General features: G+C 42.3%; 1 protein-coding gene across 7 annotated transcripts in view; it reads left to right on the top strand.

Annotated features, from left to right (window-relative positions):
- The window catches only part of DENND2B (DENN domain containing 2B), a 183,560-nt gene that overhangs the window by 102,746 nt on the left and 63,906 nt on the right, over positions 1-16,908 (top strand). For 5 of the 7 annotated variants that reach the window (XM_040608181.1, XM_040608182.1, XM_040608183.1 and 2 more), the window contains 2 exons: positions 5,721-6,938; positions 10,825-10,961. In XM_040608181.1, coding sequence (XP_040464115.1) covers positions 5,721-6,938; positions 10,825-10,961 — 1,355 coding nt within the window. The remainder of the gene's footprint in view (positions 1-5,720; positions 6,939-10,824; positions 10,962-16,908) is intronic. The other 2 variants (XM_040608187.1, XM_040608188.1) reach the window with 1 other exon arrangement.

The following is a 16,908-nucleotide window of genomic DNA, read 5'->3' as shown; positions in this document are numbered from 1 at the left end:
CTGAAGTCTGAACACATCCATTTTGTTTGCTCAGTAGCCAAAAGGACTAACAAGATGCCAGAAAGGTGTGGGCTTTACTATTCTTTCCAATGGAATGCTAGCAATGGATTCCTGAATTAGTGCTTCAAAATATCATTTTTGTGCAATATTTTGCTTGAGAGAGGTTCTTTATTTTAAAAAATAAAGAGCATCATTAATTGTAAATTATTAATTTGTAGTGTTGCATGAAATAATTAGAAAGTTGGTAGACAAGCATTTCTTAGCATTCTCGCTTAGAAGTTTCCAGAGGATTTTGAAGTTACATCCTCAATTACCTGAAATCAGGACAGCTTTAGTGTCTGTATTAAAAATCAGTTCTGCTGCTCTTGCAAGGCAAATTTTCTACTGCTTTTGCTTCAGATCTCTTTAAATATGTGTTAGAGCAACTAGAAGTCTCTTGTAATGTGTGGTGGGCCAAATCCGCTCAATATACAAGCCAACATGCTTACGGTCGCAGCTGATTCTGTGTTGTTATTATTACTTTAGGTTGGATTGTTCTGATGGAATGGCACAATGCTCTGAGAAAAATCAGGGATAAGCAGAAAACCTAAATAAAACACAAAGAGATCAGTATTTTCTAGCAAAAGTGGGGAGAAAGTCCTGAGGAATAAAAACAGTGCTGTGTGTCTTTGCATGAGCTCACCAAACATCAGTGTTTCTGTGAAATGATGGGATCTCATCAACAGGAGCCTGGAAAGACCCAGTACCTTTTTGTCAACATGTTTCTTGCTGTGTTTTGGTTTTTTTTTTTTTTTTTTTTTTTTTTTTTTCTTCTTTTTTTTTTTTCTTTTTTTTTTTTTTTCAGTAAATGGGCTCCCAAGCATGAGCATGTTGAAGTGGGAAATTCCCTGGATCAGAGAGCCAAAAACTGTCTTATTATTCTGTAAGTGTTGGTTTAAGCAGGGCAGACGGGATTTACAAAACTGAAAAGTCACTGAGCAGCTTCTGCCAACTTGCCTTTCCTCAGCACAGGATGATCTGCAGAGTCACTCCTGACGCCTCAGAAGTGCTAAAACAGTGCTGGTGGAGTCTGAGCCGCTTAGCTCAGAGGTCAGAGCAGGACAGTGGGAGGCAGGAGTCATGTAACTTACTCAAGGCAAGTCACTTAACCACCCTCCAGTCACCTTTAATCCCTGGTCGTCTGAAAGGCAACTTAATATTGTTATTAGTGTTTTTAAAAAGCTTGTGGATGATGGATGCAAACTCTAATAACTGCTCATTCTTGTTATCTACCATACTCCAATTTCCAAAAGACATATAAAGCCAGCTCTTTGGCCACCATTCTGGCTGCCTCCTGTTGTTGAAAGCTGTCTCTTGAAGCGGTGGGAGTTGTCTGCATTCGTTTCTCCAATTTTCTGGAGTTGGTATTTGGCAATAGAAGCAGGTAGCAGCTCTGCTTCTGCTCAACTGGATCAAAAGGCCAGGCTCACTGGTTTTGGTACTGATTTTGTATGGCCTGCTTTGAGTGGTCTCTAGGAATTAAATTTTCCCTCTTCTACACACAGCCAAGTGTTAGCACCCATGTTTTGCAGGTAGGAGACTAGTGTCTTCTCCAAAATCAGAGACTTTCTGACTTTTGGGCCAGGTACAGGGTGAGGGTCTCAGGCATTTACAGCACCAAGAACCAGCCCTTCTCCATCACCATAGATTTTTTAGTATGTCACCTTGCTAGACACCTCACAAAGAGGGCAGGAATTAAATTCTTTCGCCTTTTGCTTTGTGACAAGTAGGGTGTGAATTATCTCAAAGCAATGGGGCAAGTGATTCTCGGTGCAGATGAGATACAGCTCTGCCGTTATACACAGGTGTTCATTGGAGCTGGTGGAAGGAGATGCCTGTTGATACTAGCCTTTATTGGAGAAAACAATATGAATACATACATTGCTCCATGGAAAACCTATCTTTATTTGAAAACGGGCTTGGAAAATTACAAGTTTTTTTAAAAAAATAAAAGCTTTTTCTATGTTTGGGTGAGAAAAAGAGAAACTGGAGAGAAGACACTGAGTCAGAATTTAAAGATCAATTGTACCTGGAGCTCAAAATCCTACAGAGTGTGACTGATAGCAGTTTTCTCCTACTGTGGGTAATGTTGCTGATTTCTGAGGGAATAACTCACATCAGCAAAGCTAAGCATGGTCTAGAGAGCTGGAAATCACCTCTCAGCTTCTGTCTGCTCCCCTCACTGTGCAGCAGAGTCCTGCCAGAGAGGAGTTTCAGGGTCTGTGACCTGTTTACAAGATGCTGTGGGCTGCTTGGCAGGTGATTTGCAATTCCCTGCTGACTTGCCAGCACTTCCAGAGCTGTGCACCTAAGGCTGCCTATTGGAAGAATAAATACCCTTATCAGAGAGGGGATCAGAGCAACTTCTTCCAATGTGTTTTATGAAATGCTGATACTCTCAAAGAAATATCACTTCCCAGAAAAAAGGTGCTGTTCAAGTGAACTTGTTAAGAAACTGAAACTTGACTCCATAATCTTTATGCTGTGTGTACGTAACATGTTGAAAGTGTATGTAACGATATGCTTTGTAAGGTGCTGCATGTATCATTATGTATGTAAAAAAACTTCAATAAAAACATTTTACTTTACGATCTTTGTATGGAAGACTGCAAGTTATTTATTTGTCTCTGTACAACAATGCTAGTTTTAAGTCTGTGGAACTATTGTGCCTTCAAGAGAATATTCTTCTAATGGAAGTAGGTTTCTTGGGGAAGGACCATTTTAGTATCCACTGATCAGCTTTGGGGCTTTTTTTTTCTATTCTGTTCTTGCCACTGTCCTTTAGAGATTGCATGCCTTATGGAAAGCTTTGTTTCTCTTTCTTGTTGAATTAGTCCTATAGCTTTTATCTGGATTACTTAAATATACAGTATAATGCAATGTAAAACAGAATCTTTTTGTAAACTTTGGTATCCCAAGTACTTAACAGCATACACCTTCAGAGGGCCTGTTGCTCTGCAGCTCCAGCCTTGCAGAGTGGAAGTGAGCAGGAGTTTTGTAACTGAATCCAGGGGTTTCAAGATGGAACTTTAAGTGCACTAACCTCACTGGGGACCTGGGATTTAAAAGAATGGCTCATATCTCTAAGAAGAAATGTTTTGAAACTTCTGCAGGTTATGCAAATCATGCCTTCCCCCTTTTCCTCCTCCCCTGATGAGTCAACAAGCCTTTTCCAGGCAGTGAAAAGAACTGAAAAGATGTTTCTTAAAGTGTAAGGAGATGAAGGACTATACCTATAGTATTTTCTATGTAGCGAGCCAAAGGCAGAGAGAGAATTGTCAGCATGTCCTTCACCTCTGCTGTCCCATTATTACCTTTACTCTAGTTGTTTTGTGTTTTATTCTTGCTTTTGTCAATATAGGTTATCAGTTAGAATCTAATCATTAAGTTTTAACATGCTAAAGCATTCCGTGTGGCCTCTTTGCAGGGTCTGCCCCTACCCCCCAGCTGAATCCTGGCGATGGATTTAGCCGATGTGCCGCTTCAAAGGTTGCAGCGGAGGCTGTAGTCTTTGTGTAAAATGCACACATTTCTATCGGGTCATACCTGTTTCGGTGAGATAAATGTCAGTGCAGCGCTGGGGCAAGCCTGCACAACATACAAGGGATTAGGATAACACAATCTCAAGTCTAAGCTAAAGGGGAGTGTTAAGACTAATATAAAATTTTGACTTTGTGACATTAAACTGAAGAGATTGAGATGAGACAGACAAATAATGGAGAATCAGGGCACCCCAGCAAGCCTGAGGAGGCTGAGTTAGGTTGCATCTTTGGGCACTATGAAGGTATGTAGGCCAAGGTAAGCCACTACAAATGTTATGCTGCAACAATTAGCCAAAACCACTCGATCTGGCACCTGTTTTTGATTTTCTGATCTCTCTTAAGACACCTGTATGCAGCTATATAGAATAGCAGGCAATTTAACTTCTAGGATGAAGAGTGTGTTCTGATATGTATCCTTTCTGTCCTGAAATGAGGAAGCTTTAAGCAATTGTTGGTGGAGTATTTGCTGTTGTCTTTGGCATGAGACCTCTTTTTTCCTATAGGCACGTTTATTTTTCAAAACAATGAAGAAACAGAAGTCACTAAGCAGTGCAACTTCTCTGCCGAAAAGGCTTGATTATTACAGGACTCTGAAAAAGAGATAAGTTCCCTTTTATGATAACTTGATCATTGTCCTTTTCTGAATGGAATTTACCTCTTTTGTGATACTTCCAAACTTCGCTTGCGAAGTATCCACTGTAGGAAATCAGGATGACATCTAGTAATTTGGTTTGGGGGTGTGTTCAGAGGAGAAGAAAATATCTCCTATGTCAAAGTAAATTTTTCGGAAATATCCCCAGTGCTCTGGATTTTTTAATTGGTGCGTAGAACTTGGCACCTCTGCCTGTAGGTATTGGCCGGCTGTTGGGGACAAAACCATATAGCAGCAAGGATCTTCCGAATCTTTTCTCCCTTTTTCTATAGCAGAGAGATTTTCTCCCACAATTTCTTTTGGTCACTTGGATTTTGTGTGTATGGGGCAGTTTATAAAAAAACAACTTGTCCACAGTCTTTACAGAACAGGAACTTAACTGCATATGCAAGGCATGACTTTTAGGTCTTTCCTCTTTCCATACTGTTTGGAACAGAAGGGTTGCTAGGGCAAAACGTTAACGATTATTTCTGCTATGGTTTCTACGTATGTATTGTGGCAGTGCAGTAATCCCCCTTTTTTGCAATGGTTTTTTGCTTAATTTTCTGATTGCTGGCTCATTGTTGAGCCAGCTGATTAATGTGTTGTTTAATTTCCTTTTGTCTTTTTGTTCTTAAAAGTCTTTGCAACAACGTACAAAACCCCAGTAACAATAGCTGATTTTGTAAACCATGGCAAAAATTTGTTCTGAAGATTTTTTCTAGGGTAACACTGAGACCTTTCGGTATAGTTTATATTCTTCAACACATACTGTGGGCAGATTAATATGTTGTTTCAATCTGTAATATTCTTTCAGTAAGAAATTACTTTTGTTTGATAAGGAGAATTTAATCTGTTGATCACAAAACCAGACCAAAGTCAAAACAGGTTTTTATTTTGCTGTTTTATTTAGTTTACTGTATACATTGGGAATTTGAAATGCTGTGGCTAGAAGACAGCAGTGGCTGACCACAGTGTAACTTTGCTTCAGATGTTATGAGTTAAAAACTACCATCTTCTTAAATCGGTTTGCTCACTGCGACCAGTGAGTAAACTGTGCTTCCTGTTGGGCAATCTTTCCCATTTTTATTGGAGTGGGAATCTTCTCCCTGACAGTCCCCTTTTCCTGCAGAATGATTCCTTGTTCTGGGGAGGCCAGGGAGCTCTTCTGCTGGCAGTGGTAGATGCATGCAAGGCAATGGTTTGCTATGAGAATCTCAGCGGTCTTTAAACTCGGGAAACTTGGAAAAACTGGGGGTCAAACAGGTGAAAAAATTGACTTTGGATGTGCCGAATGCCCTGCTCATCAGCTCTTCACTGACACCGGTTAATTACTGCCACCTCTATGCCCCTTACTCTCTGGCTGAATGGTATCTGGTTCTCTTAGTGATGCTTTGGGTAGTTTTGTAGTGTACAGACATCCTCTGCTTTACCTGCAGCCAGAAGAAAATTGGCAAATAACTTTAGTTTCCCCAAGGACTTGATTTTTTATTTCTTTCTGCTTCTAGGTGTCAGTCAGTCTCTCCACCGCCTCTTTTGTCCCCGCGAAGAAGTCCAGCCTACCCCCTCAGCGATAGTGAGGACTCTTGCCGCTCTACTCGGCTCACCAAAGTCTCCAACTCCAGATTGCGCCTCAAGGACTGGAGCAGCCGCACATCTACGTTGAGAAGCACCTCCACAAGTCCATCAGACACTGACTCCCTGAGCCACCCTCTCAAAGCCATCAGCGTGGGTGCTTTGGATAAAAGGCTGTCTGTCTTCAAGACTGAGGACCAAAAGGAGAGTCCAAAGGAGGCTCAAGATGGGGAAGCGATAGGGAGCCATCTGCTCACCCGGAGCACTCTGTCCTTGGGCACTGCTACCAACCTGAGGAACCTCTCCCTCAGCCGGGCGAGCGTCCGCTCCCAGGCGCTGGACATCAGGCAGAAGATCACAGAATGGGAGTGCCGCCGGGAGCTGTCCCCCAGGGTGAGCACGTGTGTGGACAAGAGGGATGCTGGGGAGAGGTCGGGCAGTGACAGCTGCCCCAGCGTGCTGACCTCTCCCTGCAGCGAGAAGACGTTTGATTTCAAAGGGCTCAGAAGAATGAGCCGAACATTTTCTGAGTGCTCTTACCCAGAAACGGAGGAGGAGGAACTGCTGGACAGGGATTCCTGCCATCGGTTCGAAAAGAGACCAGGCAGGAGCGATCCTCCTTCTGCTGCTTTCCTCAAGGGCCACGTGAGGAAAGAGTCCTCTGCCGTGCTCAACAGGATACAGAAGATCGAGCAGGCGCTAAAAGAGCAGCCTGGCAGAGGCCTCCCCCAGTTACCGAGTAGCTGTTACAGTGTTGACAAAGGGAGGAAAAAGTCTCTGACTCTGAGTACTGTGGAGGGACTGAGTGAAACCCTGAGTGATAGCAAAGGAGGGAGTGTTATTTTGGGGAGCGAACCAGAAACACCTACTGAGGCTGAGAAAAGCAGTAAGACAAAACAGGGGGTTACTGTAAACTCAGCTGGCCCTAAGCTGCTCCTTGAAAGCCCAGCTAACAGTGCGGTGAATCCTGTCCCCAAGCCCAAACGCACCTTTGAATATGAAGCGGACAAAAACCACAAAAGTAAACCTAGCAATGGCCTACCTCCATCTCCTACACCTGCTGCTCCTCCTCCCCTCCCATCCACCCCAGCACCCCCCGTGACCAGAAGGCAGAAGAAAGAGTCACGCTTTCACAGAAAATCCCAGAATAGGTAAAATTCAAGGAAATGTTTTCTGCTTGATCTTCAATTAAATAAATGTGCTGTATTTTTTTAGTAACAATTTTTTGAATTCTTCTAATGCAATGCTTTTGACCTGAGAAATGCTAAGAATTTTGTGCAAGTCAAGTATTTTTTCTGCTGGTCTGTGCTGATGGGATGCACTGGTACAGTACCTTTACATGGCTACAGCTTTGGAGTGCTCCAACCTGCGTTCTCTGATTCCTGAAAAAGGCTCTAGGGTCATGTGTGCTAAAAGTTACCTATTTCATTTTGGCAGAAATGCCCTTACTTGTGATTTTTAATGGAGTACAATTTCATTGTCCTCTTGTAGCAGGACTGTAGCTGATCTGTTGTACTCCTGTCTCCCTGTTCACTGTAACACACACCTGCAGAGAGGGTTTGTGTTGCCAAAGCTTGTTACTACAGCAGTTTGCATTAGTTTTATGCAATGTTGGTGATTTTATTTAATTTAGTGCTTAGACATGTTGTCCTAAGTTACTATCAGTAGCTGTAGAGGATTAACACTGAGAAAACTATGTTTTAGCACAGAAGGGCCTTTATGTCCTTCCCGAGTTACTGATGACCGGAGTGTATGGCTGTTTCCCCAGCAGTCTGTGGAGCTTGGCTTGTTTTAATTACATGATTCCTCTTGAGTTTTGGAAATGCTAAAACTCATTCTGCTCACTACTTAGAAACTTGTAGGCATAGTTGTTGGTATGGCATTTTTAACAAGTTCACCTATCTATGCATGTGTACAATACCCACACACACTCTTCCTATTTAGTAAGTAAATGCTTCTGCAAGTAAATGCTAAACAGCATCTCAGATGCATGCTATCAATTCAGTACCTGGCGCTTGATGTTGGCTCAATTAATTAAAAGTTTATGTCAGCACAACCTGACCTGAAGCGTGCCGGGGCAGGAGAGGGAGAAGAGGAGCCTTCAGATTCTGCTCTTTCAACAGACACCTGCTTCTGAAATGGATCAAACAGCTCTGCTGATGTTTGTTGTTTCTCTGAGAAAGGCGGAGGGGGGAATGTGGAAAGCCAAGCTCTGATTAGCAGTACTTATCTTTGAGTTCTGGCAATAATCCCAGAGGAAGTAAATCTAATTTTTAACAAGAATTTGTGAAATAAAGCTGACCTCATTTTGTTCAGCACAACATTTCCAATGTACAGAAGATAAATGATAGATTTTAAATGTTCTGCTATAAATGATAGCCTTTATTGGAAAATGAAGGGGCAAGTGGTAAAATGGACTGTGTGGTGGGTGGTGGAGAGGAATGCGTAACAGGAGATAATTCTTGTACAGAATCACCGTGTGACAGATGGCTGAGCGATCCAAGTCAATCTCCAAGTACACATGCACACTGAGTTTGAGACACCACAGTATTTTGTTAAGATGAATTTGTGAGATGAAGTTTTGAAACATCTTTCAAGAAGAGGTACGCTTCATGCTTGCACCTGCTGTTCTACAGGTTCAGTCTCCTGTCATAGCACGGTTCAGCAATGGAGCCGCAGTCCTGGGTGGGGCTAGTAGGTATGAGCCCAAAGCAAAAGGAATATGTATCAATTTAAATAGTGATTAGCGGAGTATAAGTTGTAGGATTTACAGTGTTATCATGTGTACCTCATGATTCTTGCAAATCAGTTTGACATTGTACAGGGTAGGTTTCCATTTGTTTGTAACAGCCTTACCCTACTGTGGTTTAGTGATTTCTCTGGACTTACCTGTGATGATCTGAGTAGGTTTAAATCAACCTCCCAAAATCACAGGTTTGCCAGCTGACTTCAAGGCTGGGTGGATATCCTTTGTAAAATCTTAACTTCATTGTCTTTGCTACTGTCCTTCCTTTACTTACAGTAAGGAGAATTCCAGTATTTACAAAGGGCTTGAGACCATGCAAGTCATCTAAGAATAATATTAGTTTTTGAAATCTTAGTCTCTAAACTGTCCTCTTTTTGAGAACAGATTTAAATCATTATGTCTACGTCTCGTAGCTGCGCGTTTCAGATTGAGCATATGTGTGGTTTGCACTCACTGGAATGTCATGAGAATGGACTGTGAATATTCTTCTAATATTTTGGTTGAAAACACTGGTTTTCTTTGTGGTGGCTAATTCAACATTATAGTAAAATGGAGGAAGTCTCCCATATTTGCCTGCTAGCATAGAGCCAGTCTGTATCCAGAGGACGTGGTGCCTACAGTAGCTTTTACATTTCAGATTGATGCAAGCTGGATGTTCTCTAGCAGTTGGAGATCCTCTGGCACAGACACAGCGTGGGAAAGGGTTGTCATAGGATAGGCGTGGGACACATGGACGACAGCTGAGTGCCAGTCCACAAAACCGTTCCAGTGGTCCTATGCAGTGTCACTGCATCATAATGTTGCCTTGAAATCTATTAAGAGTCAAATATTTAACTACTTTAGGAAGTCTCATTTCAAACACAGGTATGTCTTTAGTGCCTAAGTGTCTTTTATAACTGTGAGTAGGTGTGGAGGAGCAGACGTCTGGATCTGAACTGCACAGCTTGTTTCTGCCATGATCCTGATGGCATAACACAGACCTGGATATTCTTAAGATCTGAGAAGGGAGAGAAAGTAGGCGTCTAAGCCTGCCCCGACCCATGAGTCTGCTCCAGCAGACAAATAGGAAATACTCTTGTCAAATGCAGTGTCTGTGCAATAGTCACTGTGTTGCCTGTAGCGATGCTCTTGAGCCAAATCACAGGCTGAAGTATGTCTCTTGAGACTATGCCACTGCCATATGGTTATGTGGTCAACGTATTTTTCACTCCAGCTAGGGAGAAGAGAGAAGTGGAAAGGGGGTTGATAGCAAGATGATTTATGGTTCATCTAATTTGGGTATCAATGAGTGAAGTATGGCCATTAGCACAGTCTCTGCAAGCCTTACAGCACCTTGGGATTTATGCTTTGACCGGAGCCTGTTTTTCATACCATTTAACTCTCAGCACCAAATCAGTCAAACGAATGCTAGCCCCTGTACAGCTGGCAATGCAAACTAGGTAACTCCCAGCTTCGGTGTAAATACTGCCTCAGAGAACGAGTGCTGGACAAACTGGAGAATGCAGAGGGCTTGGGCTCCTCTTCCCCTAGACCTGCTCAGCAGCACCAAGGCAGGTGTGGGTGAGGGGTGGTGAATTGCCCCTCCTTTGAGTACCCAGGTTGTATGGGTTCATCTGATCCAGCTGCCCCTCACCTTCTTGCCAAAACCCCCAAACTTTCAGGCCCCCAGCCATCAGCCTGGGTTGCTCGTCCACCCCAGAGAGCCTTAATTTCCTCCGTGCTTTGTCCTTGGCTGCCAGTGCTTGACACAGAGTGTGCGAGGGAAATGGGTGACTTCCACGTGAGTCTGCCTTTGGCATTTGTACACTGACCTTTATGCAGGAACATAGCTGAAGGTTCAAGACACATGAGTGTTTTCAAAGTAAGGGCTATATCTCCCAGAGCAACCAGTGGAGGAATGCCTTCCAGAGAAATGTCTGTCTTGAGAAGAGAGGGCCACATGTTTTGAGGCCCCCTCCAAGAGCAAAGCAATTTCTAGTCTGAGAACTGTGCTGCTAGCTTACTCTGCAACCTTTGAAAAATATCACATACTTTCTTGGTATTTTCTCTCTGTCTGCATAATGAGGATAACGATACTTCCAACCTCATAAAAATGTCACAGATTGCTATACTAAAGACTGCTGTGAGCACAGGATTTGAAGTCCTCTGGAAGTTAGTCCTTAAAGCACGATGTGTGATTTTGTTGGTGGTGGTGGTGATTTTATATATCTTTCTTAGCAAACAAATGCTCAGCTAAATGTTTGAGTCATTTTGCATTGTAGTTACTAATTACTTATTGTTTTAAACTTTAGAAAATCCTTTGAGTTTGAGGATGCGTCAAGTCTGCAATCCCTGTACCCTCCCTCCCCAACTGAAAATGGGACTGAGAGCCAGCATAAATTTGGATCGAAGAGCACTTTAGAAGAAAATGCCTATGAAGACATCGTAGGTAAGAACCTGTTTCAGTACATGGGCTGACAACAGGATGTTGAGCGTTGCGGGCAGATCTTGTGCTGTTGAACACATGCCCTGTGCAAGTGCTGTCGGTAAAGAGAGATTAAATGGAGGGTAAATGGGTTTGATGCATCAATGCAAACATAACTGTCAGTCAGCATGCAGGAGGTCTTGATTCCTTCAGACTTCATTGGGTGGTATTGTTTGGTCAGCTTTTTGCCATGTTTTTCAAGAACCAAATAGTTCTTTTTATCAGGGCCTTGGCTTGAAGCCTTGAGTGGTGTAAAAATGTAAAGAACTGAACTTAAGGCAGTGTTTACAGAACTATCCAATAGCAAGATTAACCTGGCAGGCCTTGCGGGGTCAGCCTGAGCTTTTCAGGACTCTTGCGTGGACTGCCCCAAAGCAGTTGTTTGTAGCACCATTTCTGGTCTCCCCTAAGTCCTAGTTGTTGTTTAAATAAAAATTAATTTCCTTTAGCTATACAGTCATCAGGAATGCACAAAAAAAATACTGTTTTGATTAAGCTTCACAAGAAAAACATGTTTCTTTTGGTCTTAGAAGGAAATGTATGGCCTATGCATACATTCTTTTACCATCAAAAATATTGTTATAATTAACAAAAATTGAGCAGCCCTTCAGAGCACAGTTTTCCACACAAGTGATGAGTATCTCCATTGTTTTTAACTCTTTCAGTGTTGAAATGTTACAACAGATACAAAGGGCACTTCATTTTACTTTGGACAATGAATCTTTATCTGCTGAAAACTGGAGGGATACCAAGATAGTCAGAGGCCCTAGAGCACATGTCCTCTGAAGAGAACACTGACAAGCTGGGCTTGTTTAGTCTGGTAAAAAGGAGGACTAGAGGCACTCTAATAATACTGCTTACATATGTTTGAAGGACAAATAAAGATGATAGAACAAAACTCTTTTTGGTCATATCACTTGATACAGCAAGGAACAGTGGCCACAAATTGCAGCTTGGGGCTCTTTGTCCTTATCCTCGAATTCTGTTTCTGGCTTGTCAGCCTCAGTGAAAATGGGAATTTACTCTTTCCGTTTTCAGCTGTACTCTCCCTCTATGCCATTCCAAACAATGTTTTCATAACACACAAAAATGCTGCTGTTCAATGTCTGTTTATAACAATGAGAGTTTTTGTAGATACTAAAAAGCTTTTTTTCTGGAGAGAGCATCTTTATATGCTCGTCAGCCTTTTTCATGAACAGTCAGACCACTGTGTAATTCACACTTGAGAATGTACTGTGCATTAATTGCAGTGTTTGCTTTGCTCATGACCTGTTAATGTGCTGCCAGTTGTTAGGTGAAAATGCTTCTTTTCTTTGCTTTGGTTTGTTAAATGTCAAAATAAAATGGGAAGGACTGGTAAGAACCTTTCTTCAAATGAGAAGAAATCTTGGGTTCAGTAGAACAAAATTGTAATGGGCTCTTCCGATGCATGGGAACTATAAAGTAGCTCCCTGCAGATTATAATTTGGGCATTTTGGCAGGGCAGAGAATGCAAAATTCCAGATCTGTGGACAAACACAGAACTTCATTGTTTTGTACTGCTTTTTAACGACCTTTTTCCAAAGTACTTCATTCAATGCAGGCAGTGCAGGGGGAATACCAAATCAGTATAATTCTTAAAAAGTGTCAACCATGATTAAAGACAAGATAAGGGAGTTTGATCTCTGGCTTTAAAGAAATGAACACAATTTTGTGTATCACATTTGCATAATTTACACCAGTTGTGCCAGACCCCAGTATCCAAGTAGCTCTTTTGTCCTCATACAAACCAGGTGTCTGTAAGAGTGAATTTATTTTATAGATATAAAACTGCTTTAAAGCTGTGGACTATGTCACTGCTGCTCTGGGTTTTCTTTGCAAACAGTTGCCCTAGAGGTGGTGGTGAGTTTTTTGTCTATACCTGGTTGAATCTCCTGCCTTCCTAAAAGATTGTAGGTAGCTAAAACATTGTCTCTGTAGTAATAAAATTACAGTATGCCATCCCTTGTGGCAGAATAAAAACTTTTAATGCAAGTATGTGTTAAAACTGAAGAAAGAATAAAAGCTGTGAATCTTGAGCAATGCTTTAAACACTCTACTGTGAGACAGAATCATAAAAAAAAATTTCAGGTTGGAAGGGACTCTGGAGTCAGCTGGTCCAACCTCTGCTTAAAGCATGGCTATTTCAAAGTTAGATCAGGTTGCTCAGGGATACATCTGGTTGAGCGTGCAAAATATCTTTGGAGGATGGTTCCACTGTTTGTCTATGCAGTCTGCTCCATTGCTTAAACTCCACTGTGAAGAATTTTTTCTTGATATCACTGTAAAGAAATTTGTCTTTCTGTCCAGTCAGAATTCTCCTTGTTGCTATTTGTGACCATAGTCTTTCATCCTTGCACCTCCAAGAAGTCTCTGGTTTCACCTTTTCCGTAACCCCTTCTAGGTAGTGGAGGTCAGCAGTTGGGTCCTCTCCCAGACTTCTCCAGGCTGAGCAGTCCCAGTTCTCTCAGCCTTTTCTCATTTGTCACATGCTCCAGCCCCCAACCATCTTAATAGCCTTGCTCTAGACTATGTTCAGTCTGTTGACATCTGTCTGGTACTGTGAATACTCTAGATGCAGCCTTGCAAGGGCCAAATAGAGGGGAATTATCACTTCCCATGACCTGCTGGCCACACTCTTGTTAATGCAAGCCAAGGTGTGGCTGGCTTTCCTTGCCCCAGCGTGTACTATCACAGGGTTATTCTGACCCCCATGTGGGACTGTATCTGTCTTTCCTAAACTTCCCAAAGTTCCTGTTGAGCCATTCCTTCAGTTTGCTGAGGTCCCCTGGGACAGATGCCCAGCTCTCCTGCCTGTCACTGTGTAACCCAGCCTGGTGACCCTCAAGAAGATGTCTCTCCCGCACTGGAAAGCAGAGGAGAGCTGTGGATAAGTTGTGGATTATCTATTAGAGGTTATCTTCTAAAGACCTTAATGTTAGATATCTACAAGATCCTGGGTGGGGTACTGAGTGCTCTCACTCAGAATAGTGCAATGATCAAAATAGTCATCGGTTTTTTGGTTACTACATGACCTCCTCATGTGATGCATACGCATACTAAACCTTTGTCTGTCTTCTGGTGCCCTTATGCTGTTTCCTGCTTTAATAATTAGGGCAGTGATGAACTGCTATAGCTAGTTTATGTTACCTCAAGAACTGAGTTTAAAAATAATTTTTTAAAAAAGTTTTTAAGGTACATTAAAGATGTTTGTGCTTTGAAATCCTATGACATCATGAACAAGATGCTTTGTTTAATTTTGTGATGTTTTTGTAAACTTTAATATATGAAATATCTGCATGTTAAGTTCCAGACAGGTATTGGATTGGAACGTAGTGATCCATTCTACATTAATCAAGAAGCAGTTGTATAAATGGGTGCACATTCCTAATATTAATCAAAGCTGTATTCCATGTGCAAGGAACCATGTGGACTTCATTCATCTTCTGTATTAGCACTCATAGGAATGTGGCAGTCATAGTAAACTTAACATTGTTTTGCTTCTTGTGGTTTTGAATGAGTCTTTAATCAGACCAAAATTGATGTGGCTTTATAAATCCAGTTTGGGAAACCATGCTTGGCTCTGTGTGAATTCAAGAAACTATCATAGTATTAAGAAATGTCTGAAACAGTTGCTTCTGCTGTGTTTGTGGACAGCAGTATTTCCTGTCATATGTACTATACAGTTTCAGTTTTCCAGTCTGTTCCCCTAAATGCAGTTGAGATATCTGAATATTGTTATTTAAGGTCTGGTGTCTCTGAGGCATTTTTGACCTGACATCTACGCTTGTTATCATCACCACAAAAAAGTTGCATGAGTAAAATGAAGGCAAGGTTAAGGGCAGAATATTAAGTTTAACTTGAGAAAATCTAGTAAAACCAAGTAAATTATAGTTTGTGTTTGTAAAAGAAATTGCACTCAATTTAGAAATCAAATGTAGTGGAAGAAATCTTTGACGAAGCAAGTCTTCTTACTCTGTAACTCCTCAGTGCTGGACACAGCAGAAGAGGTGATTACCTCTAAGAGGACCCTGCATAGACGTGTAAGAGACCCATTGCTCAGCTGGGCTGCGCATGTTGCTTTGTAGATTGAGAACGTTTAACTTGATATTGCACAACTCCATTTGTCCTGTCTGAGCAAGACCCATTTGTTCTTATAGCTGCCTGGCACTCATGTAAAACTTATTTTTCCCCCAAGAAGAATGAAAGTGATTTAAGTGCTTTTCCTCCCTGATGATCTGTGACTAACAGAGTTTCTTGCCTAACTTCTGTTTCTGAACTCATAGGTGGACTATTCAGCACATAGCCCAGGTGTATGAATATTTGAGTATTCATCTTCTAATGGGCGTAGTCTTACTCGTGCAGTAAGAAGAGCAGTTTGTGTAAGAATGGGTTTGTTTCAGCCACTACGTTACTGCACAGAGGTCTTGCCCTAGTAAGGTTCCCATTCTGTCTGACTGGCTCACATGCAAGATTGGTGCCTGCTCACTAAATTGCAATGGTCCAAAACACTCTTGGAAATCTATTAACTGATATGAAAGACAACACTAATGAATTATCCTCTTTCAGAGTCCCCAACTGGGATCAGGCTGTACTTTTCTTTGGGATGAGACTTGCTTGACTTTGCAGCCAGGGCTCTTTTGAGTGCTCACCGTGCTGGGTTGCAGCAGACAAGCCCAAGCTGCCTGGCTTGGCCACATGCATTGTTGTGTGCCCGGCAGTGTGGGGTGGCATTAGCCCTTCCCCTGTTTGGGTTGGCAGGCTTCCTGCTAGGCCTTTTCCCAGTGCCTAGGTCTGCTGGAATCGCCCCAGGGCTCAGGTAGATCTTTTAGTTTATTCCTTTCCATCAAATTCCTGTGAGGAGGAACGGAAATGTTGGCTACTGCCCTGAGGAAGTGTTGGTGTTTCACTGGCAGCAGGATTCCTAGGAACAGAAAGTCTGGGGACACTGCACCTGCCAGCTCCGTATAGCCAGGCCTGGTCTGTGCCAGAAGTTAGGTGGTGTGCCGAAGGCACGATGGCTGTCAATGCCAAAACTTGTTAGAGCTGCTTGGTGGTAGGTCCCAGTGCTGTGTAGATCACTAGGCCATGCATCTCTCCTTTAGCCTTGTGGCTGATAGTCAGCAGCATGGGGTTTCTTTCTTCACTAAATGCACATATTTTTTCAACTGACGTCTTAGGGTATCCTGTGGAAGACAGTCCATCAAATACCCGCAAGCTGAGGAGATGGTCTCCCCCAGGAGACTCCAGCCGGTGGAATGTGAACCTGGGCAGATGGATTAGCTGTTAGAGGGACAGATAACCTGGGCAAGAGAGGAATGGTGAAAAGTGTATGGTTCAGGCAACTGGCACAATTTCCTGTGGAAAAAAATCTTTCTTCCAGGCAATGCCACAGTTATTATGCAAAGTTAAAAATGGAAATATTTTCATTTTAAAATTGTTTCTCTGTGGTCCATTGAGGAGTCTAGAGTCAGTCACCCATCCTTGATTGGCATACGGACTTCTTCTGAGCTCAGGAATAAATGTGCAGAGGCAGGCAGAGCATGGGTTCAGGCCCATCTCGGGTTGTATTTATGTATGTTGAGAAGTAAATGATAAAGCCAGTCAGGATGCTTTTCTGGAATCTGTGAAGCTCTCAGTCAGCAGTCAGATCATTTCAGATTGGCTTTAAATAAAAGTTAGTAAAAGTTAAATTGTGTGGGAAATCTGTCTGGAGGGGGGGGGCGCGGAATCAAGAAAAGCAGAGAAACGGCAGAACTGAGACAGTTGAAGTGACAGCAGCTGCTGACAGCTACTGTGACCGCTTTGACAGCTAGAGCTGAAGCAGTCTAGAAAGTAAAGCAATGCGCCAGAAACATTGCTGTGGGATCTCTAAAACCAGGATGAATTTCTG

This window comes from Falco naumanni, chromosome 10 (genome assembly GCF_017639655.2).
Source record: "Falco naumanni isolate bFalNau1 chromosome 10, bFalNau1.pat, whole genome shotgun sequence".
NCBI classification, from domain to species: Eukaryota; Metazoa; Chordata; class Aves; order Falconiformes; family Falconidae; genus Falco; species Falco naumanni.
The sequence above is the reverse complement of the archived record's forward strand: the minus strand, read 5'-3'. Positions and strand labels throughout refer to the sequence as shown.